This window comes from Psilocybe cubensis, chromosome 12 (genome assembly GCF_017499595.1).
Source record: "Psilocybe cubensis strain MGC-MH-2018 chromosome 12, whole genome shotgun sequence".
Lineage (NCBI taxonomy): Eukaryota > Fungi > Basidiomycota > Agaricomycetes > Agaricales > Agrocybaceae > Psilocybe > Psilocybe cubensis.
The window spans coordinates 1818261-1834556 of NC_063010.1; the positions used below are offsets into that span (position 1 = coordinate 1818261).

Sequence of the window (16296 nt, forward strand, 5' to 3'; positions counted from 1 at the left end):
ACCCATGTGTGTATGTCCATCCCCACTCTCTAGCTGCCTAGGTTGACGGAATTTCATTTCATACTATAAAGGATTTTTCTGTGACACAGAAATAGGTACTAACACTTGGAATTGGTGAAATGCGAAATGGACGCTGCTTGTTATATTAATGTTGTATTTGTATCGTATTCCTACTGGTCTGAAATCATTGTTTGCGCTCATCCTTTGTCCTATGGATTCTCCATTTGAAACTGTTTAGCTTAAAGTAACATGACGTGAGTATTGAAGCGGGTCTACTACACCCTCATCGAGACGACGGCAGTGATCATATACTGGGAGTGTCTGATTGTCTGCCGCAAGGTGTACAAAATTGTGTTTTCTTAAAACTTGTCCCCTACCTTGACCGCTGACAGGTATGAAATTGTTTATCAATACCAATGGGCCTCTTGTAACTCGAAGGTACTTTTAGTGTTAGCTCCGCCTGCAGCACCAGTCTGGACATTGCCACGGTTGCGTGGATCAAAAGACTGACACAGGTGTGTAACCTGGAAGCTGAGTTGCGATTACGGGATGACAGATCTGAATTAGAAACTCTTGACGCATACAACTTCTGCCTCTTACATTGACCATTGACAACAAACGCTCAACTTGGTACTCCAAGCTGACAAGTGGTACCGGTGACTAATAACGTTTCTCTCTCCCAAAACTATCTTTCTAATGCTAAGATTACCAGAAATGCTTGACTCTGAGGGTGCGGTGGCTGTAATAGTGGGTCCCATTAAAGGAAACGACCCTCAGTGTGATGTCAAATGGATGATGAGGGAAACACTGCTTCCTGAGGACGCCGTGCTGTACGTCTGCAACGCCAAAAGACAAAACTTCTATATCCTTCACTTTATCACTTCTGAAAGGGCTCATCAATTCATACGAGCGATCCATAACTCTGACAATCCTAAACTGAGGGCGTGCTCGGCTTACAGGAAAGATGCAAGAGGCATTGACCACTTGCCTACCCACCTTTCCCTAGCCACCTGGAATTGCAATGGTCACCTCGCGGCATGCATAGGATCTAAAGCCTGGAAGTCACTTATAAAGGCTAATGACATAACCATCTTTCAAGAAACCTTCCTGGGGCCTGACCAACACGAATCGCTAAAACTGCCTAGAGGCTTCAGAGCTGAAGCGGCTTCAAGACCCTGGTCGCACTCGACAGGTGGCCAACGAGGAGGTGTCGCTGCCATAATCAGAAAAACAGTCAAATACACACGACGAGCAGATCTGTCCTTCCCTGATACCTTGGTTCTCGAGCTTGAAAACTTCGTCATAATTGCTGCATACATTGTCCCTGAAAACAGTTATTGGGAATCTTGGTCCGAGGTAGATCCTAAGACCCGTGTAGCGGATGCTGCTGCTGTGTGTGCTCTGGAAGGGAAGCCAATAATAGTACTGGGGGATTTAAATGCTAGAACAGCATCGCTTCAACAAGATTGCTCCCGTTTGGTCAGATCCTCTCCAGATACAATATGTTCGTCTAGGGGACGTTGGCTTCTTGACGTCTGCGCCGGCCTGGACTTGCATATCCTCAATGGGACAGATTGCGACATTACCCGCAAACCTTACTGGACGTCATTTCAAAATGCGGGAAATGCGGTTGTGGACTATGCAATTATCTCCTCAGACCTACTGCCCTGCCTAGACAAAATGGAGTGTTTCCAGGTAGAAAAGGGAGCCGATCATGCTGCCATTAGAGTGTGCCTCACACTCGAAGACTCTAGTTGGTCTCAGGAACCATGGAAAAGTCTCGACCTCTCAAAAGAAGATGTTCTGGATGGCCTCCAGCGAAATGTATACTTAGACGCTTGTCTCCAACATACCCTTTCATGTGCTATGTCCCCTGAAGATGCGACAAAATACCTATATGGGCCCACATTTTTTAACTCCAACCCAACTCAAGTCTTTATGGCGATTGCGGCCTCTAACTCTCGTGACCAATGGAGCGTCGGCTTCAAAACACTAGGAAACCAAAACGTCGTGCTCAGATCCATACACTCTAAGCGTAACAACATTTGGGAACTGGCGATAGCAATGTTGCTCCTCGAAAAACCTCCCACGATGCCGCTTATTATCTATGTCTCTTCCCCTGAAGTGGCTAACTTCCTAACTACCAAGGCTGGCTCTCTCTTTCTGAATGGTTGGAATGGTCAATTGGACAGCCCGAAAAGGCTGACTTGCACGCTATTGAGAAACCGTCCTGCGTCTACCGAAATACGTATCCCCAGGATTTCGAGCCCGGGTGAGCAGTGGGAGCTTAATGTGGTACAATCAACTCTAGTTGGCCTTGAAACCGACGGTGTGGACATAACATGGTTGCCTCCAAGGATCGAGGATATCCCCTGCTGGTTCTATCCGCCTGATAAGGATCCGTTGCCGAACGTGGCCTCTAAAGTCTTCATGGGAAAGGTCACATCAAAACAAATCCCACCCGCACGTAATTCTGAAAATCAAAGAAAGCGTAAAAGGCCGAAAGAGGCTGCGGTGCTTGACATAAAAAGCGAAAAAGCGGACAGAGAAGTATTGACTCGACATAGAACGCGTGCGAAGATCAGACGAATTTGGGTAGAAAATCTGAACAGGTTTGAAAATATGGCCAGCGACTCCCCTAAACAATTTTGGAAATTCGTCAAGGAACACACCGAAAAGAGACCTGTGGGGGCAGAAGTTAGTGGGACGGACTTAGTGGACATGACCATCACCAGAATGAACCCTCCCTCTTCAATTCCAGATTGCTTTGACTCAACAAAATTCTCTGCAGAAAAAGATGCCTATAACGAGATGCCTATAGCCCTAACAGACAACGCGCCACTCCCAAGTTTTACAGACCCTTTCTCATCCGACGAAGTGGATGACGCTAAACAAACGTTGAGAGCTCATTTGTCGGGTGCGAAAGGTATAGACGGCATATCTAACGCGGAAATCCTCAGAATCCCTAGCGACAAGTTAGCTGATCTGTTCAACAAGTGCATCCAAACCCTTGATGCGCCGGCCACCTGGCTAACAACAATGCTTGTGGGGATTCCTAAAGCCGGAAAATCGCCAAAGAAGGCAGAGAACTACAGAATCATTGCATTGGAATGTTGTCTTCTGAAGATGCTAACCTTGCTCATTGCAAAACGGTTTAGATCTTGGACTTGCGCCCAAGGTATTTTGCCAGAGTCCCAACATGGATTCCGTCCAACCTTCCGAACAAACAGCTGCGCTTTTGTCCTAAGAACAACGATCGAAACGTGTTTGGCTAATAATGAAACCCTCGTTGCCGTATTTGTTGACTTGGAGAACGCCTTCCCATCCGTAAACTTGCCCACCTTATGGCTTAAACTAGTCAATGCCGGTGCGAATGGACCCATCATGGACTGGATGAGAATGATTTACAGAAGGATGCAATATACTGTGGTACACAACGAGGGCAACAAGACATTCTCGGCTCTCTTCAGGTCGCTGTGGGGAATACTTGCGGGTGACTCATTCTCTCCAGATCTATTCACATTCTACATTGCAGATTGCAACCCCCCAGAATCCGACTACGACATTCGATTGGCTGGAAAACTAATAGCTATGCTCCTCCTGGCCGACGACATGATCTTGGTAGAAAAGTTGGGTCCAAATCCAATGCATAGCAAGTTGCAATACCTATCGCAATCCTGGTGCAGGTCCAACTTTATTCGCATAAATGTTGATAAAACAAAAGCAATGCTATGGGGCCCTATTCCTTCCCTACTCCCTATCCTCTCTCTCCCAAACTCGACAAAGACGATAGAATGGGTGGATTGCTTCGATTACGTGGGTTTAACTTTCCAATCTGGATCAAAATTCTTGTTCCAAAAACATGGGATGCGCAAAGCTCTAACAGCATCGCAGTGCACATATATCCTCTTTATGCTGAAATCGGTGATGGGAGATGTATTGCCTCGACTGGGAATCCGTTTATACATGGGAAAAGTAGACCCTCACCTCATTCACGGATGCGAGGTAGCAATTGACGTCGACATGAGTACACTTTCACTTCTACAGAATGCTCAAACAAGAGCTCTCAGAAAAATATTGGGACTTAGTGACCACTCCTTGACGACAGTCCTATTCACAGAGCTTGGTGTTATGCCCATTCGATACAGGAGACTCCTCATTGCGCTACGCTATTTGAAACACTTAATGGGACTACCGGAAGACAGGCTAGCTAAAGCAGCTCTGGTTCAAAACTGGACCCTCCTTAATGATGGGAAATCCTGCTGGCTTGGTGATCTAAAATGGGCACTGGCTTCCTTGCCTTGTCCTGTCAAGATCACTCGAGCAAATGTTGCAAATGAATCCGCGGTGGACATGCTGGCCGAAAAAGTGAAAGAGTCCTGTGCCTTGTCTCTGTACCGCGAGATCGAAGGCTGTCCAAGGCTCCCTCTCCTTCATAAGCGTGTTCCCCCCGACAAATCTCACTCTCTCCGTGACGTCGTCAAATTTCGTGCGTACCTACAAATTGTAAGGGTTTCATCACATAGGAAAGCATTGGCGAGACTTGTGTGTGCGGAACACCCCTTGGCAATAGAAGTATTACGACGTCGAAACGTAAATGGAGTACCCATCCCCAAGGAAAGACGACTATGCCGATTCTGCAAAACAGATATTGAAGACGAACCTCATGCTTTGATGGAATGTCTAGGATGCCCCCTGCCAATAAAGCTGAGAAGACTGATTCTCTTGAATGAAGCAAAAGAGGCTTACCCGAGGGAATACTGGGACGTGAAAAAGACTGGTGACAGATATGACCTGCTTCGCCGTTTTCTGGGTCACGACGAGTTGCTTCCAAAGTTTGCATGCTTTGTGTATCATGTGCTACAGGCCTTTGAAGAGGCCCCCATTTGTATCCCGCAAATTTAAAGTATATTGTAAAAACGTAGGCAGTCAATTGACGATTTGTATTCTCCTATATGCACAATGGCTGAAATAGACGACAGCTTTCAATCATGAAAGCAAACCTGCCCGTTAATCTTGGACTCATGGACGCTAACCAGCGAGCCGGATGCAGGGCAAGGAATGTTCTTGCCCTTGTCGCCCGTGACACAACTGCATGCGCCATGACGTTCTGTGTAGGACAGGGGAGGCATCGGGCCCCTTCCGCTGCTACGCACCGGGCGGTCCTGTTGAGGGCTGTTTGGTAATCTCGTAAACATAAACATAAACATAAACATTAAGTAAAAAATGAAACAGTCGAGGTAATGATATGGAACGCACCACATGGATCAAACATGACACATAGGCGCTCAATGCTTGATGAGAAGTGTTCTTCTAAAATATCAAATTCTTCTTTGAGGACCTGAGGCCCAGCAGTATCTGTCTGGTCGATACGTAGGCATAAGATCTTCAGAGAAGGTTCTTCACCATCCGTTGAATGGAGGCCGACCGGATATATTGTCCGAACAACCGATAACTTGTCGGTCTCAATGGTTTCAAGGCTTGGGAGTCGAAGGGCATTGGTATTCGAATATGTCATCGTATTTGATACCTCACAGGCAATGAGAGTCAAATCTACAATTGATGTCCCGTCGAGGATGTTCCTTGGGAGGTTTTCTACGTTGTTGAGCTTGAGCGATACCAATTGGTTGGATTTAAGAAGATTTCCGAAGGATCTTGTGATTCGTTGGTGCATAAACCAGTCAGAATAGAACAGGGGACCAGATAAATAGAGCGTTTCCACCTGCGAACTGGGGTGACAAAGCATATCAAGAACAATATTGAGGTTTTGGAGAATTTGGATCTTCATAGCGAGAGTCAGAGTATACACGGTGCCGACCTGAGCTTGCACATAGAGGATACGAACTCCTGGAAGAATACCAGTATCACGAAATTCCAGCAAACTGCGAAGGAGGAATAGTCTCAAATGGATTTCAAGTGCATTATTCCCCGCCACACATATAGTTTCAAAAAGATGGCGGTGTTCGGGCCAAGGAAATGAAGGCGAGGAGACCTCATTTTCGGGTTGCGCAACGAAGGTTAGTGACATGGGGGTGTTGAGATGAAGGAAATGAGAAAGAATTTGTCGGAATATATTCTATGTGTCCATCAGATGGGTAGAGCAAAATATTAACGCCCTGATTGATATATTGATGCCATGGCTGATCATATAATTAACGCCCTGACATGAACAATTCTTGGTGTCAACTTGCTGACATGTAGATGTGAAGTGTGCGATTTGGGGAGTAATGAGAACATACAAGGGCTCCAATGACCTGATCGTGATCGCAAGCTCCGTGCCCTATTGGACTTGGACAACTTAAGGGAAATCTAGTATAAAAAAATCCTGGAATTAATCAAGCCACAAGTCATTGGCCGGAATAGCTAGTAGGCTTCGGCTCGATTGAGATATTGTTCCTGTATGCCAGGTATTCGGGAGAGCTACGGCATAAATGAAAGTAGAGTTAAACATTTCGTCCAGTGCCAAACACACAGCTGTATATAAACCCTCCCTTATTGCAACTCAAGTGTACATACCAAGCACATGCAAGTCACATTATGTGAACTCATGCTAATGGACTCTAGCTATACTCCTGACCATATAAAGACTGCGCTACGAACCATGATGTCCGCGTGGCTTGTCAGAGGCTCCTGGGATCATTGTAGGTGAGCGATAATCGAGACATTGAATCCATTTTTGTTCCCCTCTCATTCTCATATAAAAGATGTATCGGGAACATGCTCTATTGGCGATGTACATTGGTGTCCTTTGCTATCTTTGCGGTCGGTCATCAAATAACCTTTTCGACATTTCGACAATGGATACATATAAATTATTACGTGATGATATGCCATCGACACAGCGCGTGGATAACTAAGTGATCATGACCACCTTGGTAGCCAGCTAACGGCATGAAACCGCTACTGTCATCTTGCCCTGCTTGTGCAGAGTGGGAAGAGCCAGTTTGATTTCCTGCTCCATCCGAAGCTGTTCCGCTTTGCGACTGTGGTTAGTCATAATATTGTTAGGAAATAGACAGAACGCCTTGATGTCGACACCACCGAGATGTGGAAAAATGTCCACGTTTAGTAGAATATCATCAAGTTTTGTCCATGCCTCGATTGGCATACCCAGCGATATGTCCTCTGCACAGTAAAATAGATTGTCAAAAATGAGTGTTAGTCGTTGAAGAGAGGGTGGCCACGCTGCGAGAACTGTGATCGCATGGCTGACGTATGCTTTAGTTGGCAATGACGTCCTTGACAGGTCTGTGGGTCCGTAACGCAGGGTCAAATAGTTGAAATTATTGAGTTTTGTAGAATAACTCATTGGTGGAGTTAGAAAAAGTTGAACAAGGTCTGTTGAGTCATGGGTTATGAGCACAAGAGGGTTAAAATGGAGGTAGCAGATAATACCATTTGAATCAAACACAATATACAAACTCTTAACGGATGGAAAGAGCTCCGCCACTGTGTCGCATTCCTTGTTGAGACCCCCAAAAAAACAAGTTCTCATATCGATACGCAGGCATACAGATTTGAGGCAAGCTTCTCCATTGCTGATCATTGAACGCTGGGTCTCTGGATATAAAGCATGAACCATAGGAAGATCGGTAGTTTCAATGGTTGCGATCTGAGAGAGAGGAAGATGGACATCCATAGCGCCCATGGTGTCGGATATGTTGCAATCAAGAACAGTCAAATGAATTATTGATGTCCCTTGTAAGACGTCCTTGGGAAGGTCTTGCACTTCGCAAAGCCTAAGAGATAGCAATGTTGGGGAGCGGATCAGGTTTTGAAGGGATCGCACAACCTTGGATGGTAGGGAAGAGAAAAGTGGGCCATGGAATTCAAAGGTGTGTAACCGAGCTTCTGAGTGACGAAATGCATTCAGAATGAAATCAAGGTCTTCGATTATTTGCTTGCAACGACTAGGCTCCGGATTGCCGAGAATGGAAGTAATGGGGGCAGACATTTGAAAAATTCGAATATGGCGGAGTATGCTAATTTCCATGTCTGGGAGATCAACGAGGCTGCGAAGGTGCTTTAATTTTACACGGAACGCATCCTCATCATCCTCAAAGAGGCTGATAAACTTGAAGAGGTATCGTTTTGCACTCCAGCGGAAGGTAGGCGAGACACGGAGACATGTGCGTAATGTCTGTGCACAATCCGGCTGGAGAATTATATAACCGCTATGGTCAGAGACAATTGAATCAATAATTTGAGTCTGGATCTCTGGGGGGACTCTTTCTTGAGACATGGGGGTTCACATCATTTCGAGTACGATTTCTCAAATTTAAACAAAACCATAGTAGGTTCACGGGATGCCAGGAGCTTGAACATCCAATGTAACTATGGTTTCTCGAAGTCTTGGCCTTCTATATACATCTTCGCCAACAATTGTAGATCAGTAGTTTGTATACATTGCGACAAGTCGCTAAATTAGCGCCGATTGCCAACTTCGAAAACTTAGGTTATGCAAATGTTGATAACCAACCATTCCCGATACAACCGACCTTAGGGAAATACGCATCACGTACCTGGAAATACTACATTGGTCGCATTTATCGTTTTATCGTGCATAATGAGCCACGGCGAGAGTGGAGTCATTACAGTTTCCCACGCGTATATTGCTTCTTTTGGTTTGCTCATCCTAGAAACGAAAAAATAAGCGAGTCGCATACCTTCAGGTATTGATCAGGTTCAAAATGTACCTTGCCTCATTGGCGACTCGTGAAAGATGTACAAATGCGACTGAATAAAGGTTTCATTTTGGTAATTGACCAAACAATCAACCTTGTTCCAAAATCGTCCACGTACCTGTGAAATTGACACACTGTGACTTCGAAGTCAAGAGCGTACAAATGAAATTTGGTAATTGACCAAACAATCAACCTTGTTCCAAAATCGTCCACGCACCTGTGAAATTGACACTCGGCACTGTGACGCGACTTCTAAATTGAACTTTGACCTGACTCTCTTTCCATCTATGGAAATTCGTCATCTAAATATAAAATCGAGCTAGGCGCCTCCTCACCGAACCTCACCCAACCATACTCGATCTTTATTCACGTGATAAAGAATTCCTGTTATCTACCTTCTGCTTCAATATGTCACACAGTGTCAATCGAGAGCCTCTTTCAATGTCTGCCGGCACAGATTGTTCCCCCTCACAGTCTTCAAAGTTGTTAGGACCGCAGACACGCGTTAAGTCCGTTTTGTGTTAAAATACGTTAAATTCTGACGCGTTAAATACAGTTACGTCGTTCTAAGCGCGCAAAGGCGAGTAAATGCTGTTTGTCTGCGCCATTATATCTTTCTGATTTAACCACTATAGAGTTACAGACCCAATAAAAGATTGGAGGACAGGGACACGTCTCAGATGCACCGGACCCAGCCTGCGGCCACATACCTTGTTGGTCAATCTGTTGAGAAACAAGTAAGTTTCCCTGGTCCGTGTATTCCCAAGATATGTGTTGATATCTGACTCGTTATATTTGTGGCGGCTGTTTGATTGCAGAACGACAGTCGGATGTTACTTGACCACCAAGTGCCCGATAGTGTACAGTCAATATCGCATAAGCAGGCGGACCTAATCCCGGAGACAGAGGTAAGAAAATTTTCTGCCTTTCTCTGTGTTCTCACCGTTGACGTGTCTAGTTCAGATTAGTGAATTAAACCAACCACAAGTCAATTGTCGAGACATGCATAATGGGCCATGTGCTGGCCTTCAAGACATAAAACGCGACTATGAGAAGCATATTAATGCTGTTAATCATGACCGTGAACTTGAGAGAAAGGAATTGAGCGAGACAAAGATGATGCTCACTTCTTCTATGCTAGACTGTGCAACACTGCTCTCCGAATTCCAACAAGCGAAAGATGCATCAGACTCCCAGCGTGAATACTTCGAAACAATCATCCATACATTATCGAATGAACTGGACGCAGCAAAGGCTACATATTGGAAAGACGTCCAGTCTGTCCTTCTTGATTACCAAAGGTCTGAGGCAAACCTTCGTATGATGCATGTCGAGACAATTGCAGCGCAGAGGACCCTTGAAGAGCGGTCAAAAACTATAACCGAACTTGAAGCTCGCTTGGGATATGAGAGGGCAGCTCGTGAAAGGCTCGATGATGACCTTGCTATTGCGAAGAATGCTCTGGCCGGTGAGTGTAATGTCACAGATCAAACTCCGGCTAACCCAGGTCGTATTTTAGATGCCCTTGCTGGGGAATCTCGCCAGTTCGAGGCCCAACGCTCTAGAGAGCGATTAATGGAGGCTTTTATTACAAGGATGAGGGCCCAGGTCGCCGATGCTACACTTATTGATAAATATGAGAATACCTTCCACCAAATCCCGGAGGTCATCGATCTTATAGAGAGGCATCGTAATTTGGTGGAAATTGTTGGAAGTTTTTCTACGGTCATTGAAGCAAGCGATCAATAAAAAAATGATGTAGATTATCTTTAGCTCTAATACCAGTAGGTAACTTCGAAGTATGCAATATCTAAAATGTGATTCAGTATATATGCTCTGGTAAAATAATGATACCCAGGAAGAACTCAACTCAAACCATACTCATGCCTCTCTTGAAAGTGAAACACGGGTAAACATGGACAAGTTCAATCCATATGAATCTCCTTTACCCAATGGTGTGCCAAATTCCATCCCCAGCTGGGGCTGTTTAACCTCGACTGATGAAGAGATCGGAGTTGTTATCGAGGTGCATGTCGGGTCTGAAATCAAACTCAAACAAAGATGAAGAGTTACTACCACAAATCAAAATAATTTCTGGCACTTCATCGGCTCTGCCTGCATATGCCTGCATCCACCGTAATATATAAAGATGTGACCATAAGTTTTATTGAGTGTAGAGACTCTGAGAAGGAAGAATTTCTCATTATATGTCAAGGGAGAATAATCACAAACAGACATATAGGCAATGGGGTTTTGAAGACTCGTACATGCCATACGAAGTGGTGGCCCATCTACAAGTTTTCCCGTGTAGAAAGTGCGCTGTACAGTGTATATAAACACCGATGTCCAGGCATGCACGGCATAGACAGAATGCCGAAAAATGACTGTATATCTTCGGGATGAAGAAAGGTAAGAATAATCATACAAGGAACCTTCAGATATAAGTGAGGGAACAAATTATGTATAAGAGGGAGTGTTTGCTCTATGTAAGGGATTGTGATTTGTATATGTGGGCACCAAAACTATATGTATGGTACTGAAAATTGTATCCGAGGGTGCAACCTATGAATGTATGGATACTGGATTTATATGTTCGGAAACCACCTTTCTCTATACTGGAAACCAGATTATGTATATGGAATTGTGCATAATTGCGACTTCTATGTATGGGAAAAAAAGTTTATAGATTGGTATTAAATGTGCAAACGGACAGCCATAGCACAGGTCCAACCTGGAAACACGTTAAATTGAAAACAGATATCAGCGAATTTGTTACTTACAAACGGATCGCCGCTCTTAGTAAATGCCATGATACTACTCTGAACAAGACGGTAAATCAGCAACCGAAAAAAGAAGAATAAAATCGCACCTATTACATCTCCCACTCTCCATCTTTCGCAAATTGCTCCGGGTGTTCAACAGGACAGGGAGGTACGTCCGGATCGCGTTCGAGACGTGCAGGTTGAGCACAGAGTCGTCCCACACACCCCTCTTTCGTACGTCCCTCCGACGCGTACCTGCCGCCTCCCAGGATGATGAGTGAGTTCTTGTGTTCAGTGTCCTGGTATCTCGGGAACCAATACTCATCACCACCGTCACCACCGTCCCACAATGTCAGCCATCCCAAAGAAAACGCGTTGACAGATGAACGCACAGCGCTGACTTGTCCTCTTGTAGGCTTGATCGCGTACGCCCCGCGCGGAAGTTGGGACTCCGTCGAGAACAAACCTACGTCCTGACCACCGGCGACAGATCCAGGCTCTCATTCAATACGTAATCAACAATATTTGCCGCGTCTTCTTCTTCGAGTCCGGCGAGGAAGGGCAAGAGATGTACAGCGTAGCCGTTAGTGGCGTGTATGACATACTCGCAAGTCAGTATTTCCTCGGGCATGTACAAGTTCCAACGACGGCACGGCTATTTTGATAATTCCTGCTCGATATTCGTGATGGATGTAACAGGGGTCTTGATGTGCAGCTCAACCGTCACCTTGGGTAGGGGAGTTTGGGCATCTTTGAAGAGATGGGTAACGAGTTTGCATGGCCAGAGATTGTGACCCCGTAGATGAACAGCAGAGTACCCAAGTTTAGGGTCCACATGTTACTTCTGCGCGCAGGTCGAATCAGGTCGAAACGTAACAAGGAAAAGTAGGCTGACCTTGCTCAGCTTCTCGTTGTCTATCCACTCAACTTTCGCGTCCGGCCAACAATCCCTGCGCTTTTGACCTTCTCCCAGTCATCCCGAAAGGCCTACTCTTCTATTTTGTTTCTGAATAACGTCAAATGACCAGCCTCGACCAAATCGACTTCATGTTCCAGTCCATTCTGCTTGATGGACTTGACCATCCCGTTGGATGTATGAGCTTCTCACGCGAAGGATTTCAACGCTTCTGTTGTATTGTAGCGGGCTTGCAGAGCCGAGAAACCGTGGAAGGTAATGGGAGTCAGGTGTCCACCGTTTCTTCCTAAACTTTGTCATTCGAACCCATCCATTATTGAATCTTAAGAATCTTGCTTGTAGCACCCGAGCCTTTGAACGTTCAATTCAAAAATTCGACATGACAGATATAAGAAAAAGCTCACAAAATTGACGCGCTTCAAGAATAACCACACTCCTCTGGCGTTCGTACTCTTTGAGAGAGTTGTCCTGGAGTAACTTGGACAAATTCCATGGAGTAACTTGGACAAATGCCAGGCGGCACTAACGCCAGTGATACCGCCCCCGAATAAACAGATATTGGCGTCCGTTGTGAGCGCACTTGTGCTTCCATATTCTGAGAGGGTCTTTCTGTTTCTGCGACAGGATCATGATGGAAGGACGCATCCAATCCAATGAAGTTCATTGAAACAAAACAAAGAGGTTCCCACGACTGAATAGTAGTGGGTTTTCTGCAGGTTTTCTGCGTCCATCCTAAATTTCGTGTGTTGCACCACGTAATTTATTCACACGATCACCATCTGTATCTGTATTTTGCGCCCGCCCACGATTTGTAATGCCCGCGTTAGCTTTAGGGCCACAAAATGCCCCTAAACCTCTATATAAGATATGTTGAGAGTAAGGGTGTTAAAGATCGGGATGGAAGTTTCGACAAGGAAGGATGTCAGAAATCCGTTGTTTTGGATATTCCGTGGGTGCGTAAGCTTTGGCGGGAGGTCTGAAAAGACCAAGGTTGAGACATCACGTGAGAGGCTGCCTTCGAGATGACAGACGCGACACAACGCGATGCGAGAGGATGTAGAGGAGAGATGTGGGCCGCCAAAGGCCTGAATGTTTGGGTCAAACCAGGTGGAAACCAAAAGGGATCCAACGGTGGCTGTACCAAACATTGGAAAAATATAAAGAGGGAGAGGAGGGTGGGCAGAAACAAGGGGTGCTTGAAAAAAAAAATTCGGCACACGGGGTTGTTTAATTTGGATAAGGACTCCGAGACCCCTCCCCCCCCCTTCCTAAATTGGCAATAAGTAGTCACGTGTAGGTGCACGCGTTCACAAATAATCTCCTAAATAAGTAAGAGTGATAATCTCCTAAATAAGTAAGAGTGCCGGACATTACTAGGGACTGGATGCAACGCCTGCGCTTTTTAATACCATTGACTCTACCTCCTCCATTTCTTCTGCATTCATCATCAATACACATGCGTCCATTATGCCCCCAATGTGTGATGTGGACGATAGAAAAATGGGGGAAGGGGATAAATGTATGAAATGTCTGGTGGTGCACTTTCAGCTAGAGTTACTAGGGTAAGGATGCAATGACTTACCTCTGCCAACTATTCATATTTCCAATGCCCACTACAATGTCCAAGATTTGAGTAGCAGAACGGCAACGGTTCACGAGGGTAGGTGTAATTGGAAAGCAGCGGGAAGTTGTTTGTTGATCGTGGCAAAATCGAGTGCGATGACAATCCGTGACTGTGACAAAATATGCATGTGATACCCCTGATCATTGCTGCAAAATGCAACAAATCTGCAATGCAACCTGTAACGACAACTGACGACAACCTTTAGAAAGCTGGAATAGCAATAAAATGACTGTAGAGTGGTTTTATTACATGTACCATGCTTCAAAATTGGATAAAAACAATTATGAAATTAAAGCGACTTTTAATTCGGATAAGCCTGGTCTGGCCCCCCCCTCCCCCCCCACCCTGTGTGCCGGCATTTGCCGGCGCGTACCCCTTGGGCAGAAAAGAAATTAAAAGCAAGGAGAAATTCGAACGAGTTTAACAAGCACCCTTGACAAGTAAGGGGAGAGAGACGAAGACGGTGAGGGATGTAAAACGAGGCTCATAGTTTAAATAGGATGTATGTACAGATACACAGAGGAGTACTAGAAAATAAAAGAAGGTGATGCAAGGTGAAACCTGACAAAGTCAGGCACTTAAGTAGACATTGTAAATCATAAGCTGATAGAAGATTGATGAAGCGCTCAACTAGAAAAATCAAATTCTCGCTAATCTCTTATCCGTAGATGAGTGCGCAGCACTCATCGTGGAATATACTACTTAATTTTACCACTTCGGCCCCAGGTGCGATAATTACGAACCACTTGTCACAACACGTGCAGCGTTTATGCCCAAGAAAGCGCGACTGCTGCTGTTATCCCGTCGTGCCCTTGTTATGATATTAACCGATCAAAACCACAGTGCGTCATCCAGCCAAATGAATCCACCCAGAAGAACAACCGTCCATTCCCCTGAAAGAAACTGAATACAACGTAAGTCTCAGCCGGAAGGAAACAAAGGCTATATTGTGAACCTGAATACAACGTAAGTCTGTAAACTAAGTCAGTCAATGTTCTACAAGCAACACAAAACTGAATGTACCTCAGCCGGAAGGAAACAAAGGCTGAGGTATCAGAAATGAGACAAATGACTATATGTGAGGAACACCTAGTTACAGAAGTAATCAGGAAAATTAAGAAGGTGATGTGTTGTATGTTGAAGGAAAGTGAACTGCTAAAGAGTGTGCATGAATAGGAGCTATCGGATCGAGTGGTCCGAAGACAGAAAAGGAAGGTGTGAATATAAAAAAGGAAAGAAAGAATGTGGAGATGATGAACGGAAAGCGCGTATTCCAACATCCCCTGCCCGTCAACGTCAACTTCATGAACCGCGCCGTCTTATACAATGTACATGTTGGATGTGCTTCAAGGTGCGTCTGTACAATCCACTATAATCATTCATTCCCCTGCTTACCACAATCCTTTCACTCGTCTTCATATTGTCAGCCTTTGTTCTATGATCTCCACCTTCATGACCATCATGGATCACACTCAGTACTCACTGTGCTGTTGCACTCGGCAGACACTGCGACGAGAGCAGTCATGACTCCAGCATGCCTGGGTGTTAGAGCCGTCGGTCTAGGTGCGTCGCTAGCATTTTCTGTGTCGTGTGGCGCCCGTGCTTCTTTTGGGGAGAGAGTGCATAGTGAACAGGAGGGTCAGCACCCGCCCACCGTCGAGGGTTTACAACTCACCGAGGGAGGCCTGGACAGGTGCGACTTGAGCATGTCAGGGTAAAGGTCATGAGCGAGTATGGCAAGGTACGTTGTCATTGTTCTGCTTGCTGATAATATCCATCAAGTACGTAGCAATAAGAGCGGGGTCAGCACCAGTTCATTGTTGATGGGTTAGCTCACCGACCTAGTCCAATAATGTCTACAGTATTCTCCGGTTCCAAGGGGCAATTCTAACTGGTCAGCGGGATTGGGTTGTGAGGGCGGCATGCATCGTGCTGGATTGGCTGATAATACCAAGCTGCAAAGTGACAATAGAGGGGGGGAGGGTCGTGGGCAGGTATGTCAAGATACCTCGTCATTGTTCTGCATGTTATGTGCCTGCGGCTTGCTGACAATACCTGTGTATAAAGAGAACGGGGTCAGCACCAGCACATCGTTGAATGTTTAGCGAGGTCCTTGACCTGCGCAGTGGCAAGAACGGGGTCAGTACCAGCGCGTCGTCAAAAGAGTACAGCTCACCACCGTAACCTACTCTGCACCGTCAAAACTGTCAAGCACAGAGTACAGGTCAGCACCAACACGTCGTCGAGAGGGTACAACACACCGTTGTAACCTATCCTCTAGCGTCAAGACTGTCAAGCACAGGTTCAGCC

At 45.6% G+C, this 16296-nt stretch overlaps 3 protein-coding genes across 3 annotated transcripts; 1 reads left to right on the forward strand and 2 right to left on the reverse strand.

The window, feature by feature from the left end:
• Window positions 1-5148: 5148 nt before the first annotated feature.
• Window positions 5149-6028, reverse strand: JR316_0012539 (uncharacterized protein; the record flags this gene model as incomplete). Its single annotated transcript, XM_047898164.1, has 2 exons — window positions 5149-5165; window positions 5260-6028. 2 exons carry the CDS (start codon window positions 6026-6028, stop codon window positions 5149-5151), a joined length of 786 nt encoding a protein of 261 aa, XP_047743053.1.
• Window positions 6029-6883: 855 nt separating this feature from the next.
• JR316_0012540 (uncharacterized protein) lies at window positions 6884-8242 on the reverse strand (the record flags this gene model as incomplete). Its single annotated transcript, XM_047898165.1, has 2 exons — window positions 6884-7125; window positions 7423-8242. 2 exons carry the CDS (start codon window positions 8240-8242, stop codon window positions 6884-6886), a joined length of 1062 nt encoding a protein of 353 aa, XP_047743054.1.
• Window positions 8243-9125: 883 nt separating this feature from the next.
• Window positions 9126-10433, forward strand: JR316_0012541 (uncharacterized protein; the record flags this gene model as incomplete). The annotated part of the gene is made up of 4 exons (XM_047898166.1): window positions 9126-9193; window positions 9328-9421; window positions 9503-9592; window positions 9648-10433. 4 exons carry the CDS (start codon window positions 9126-9128, stop codon window positions 10431-10433), a joined length of 1038 nt encoding a protein of 345 aa, XP_047743055.1.
• Between the last annotated feature and the right edge of the window lie 5863 nt (window positions 10434-16296).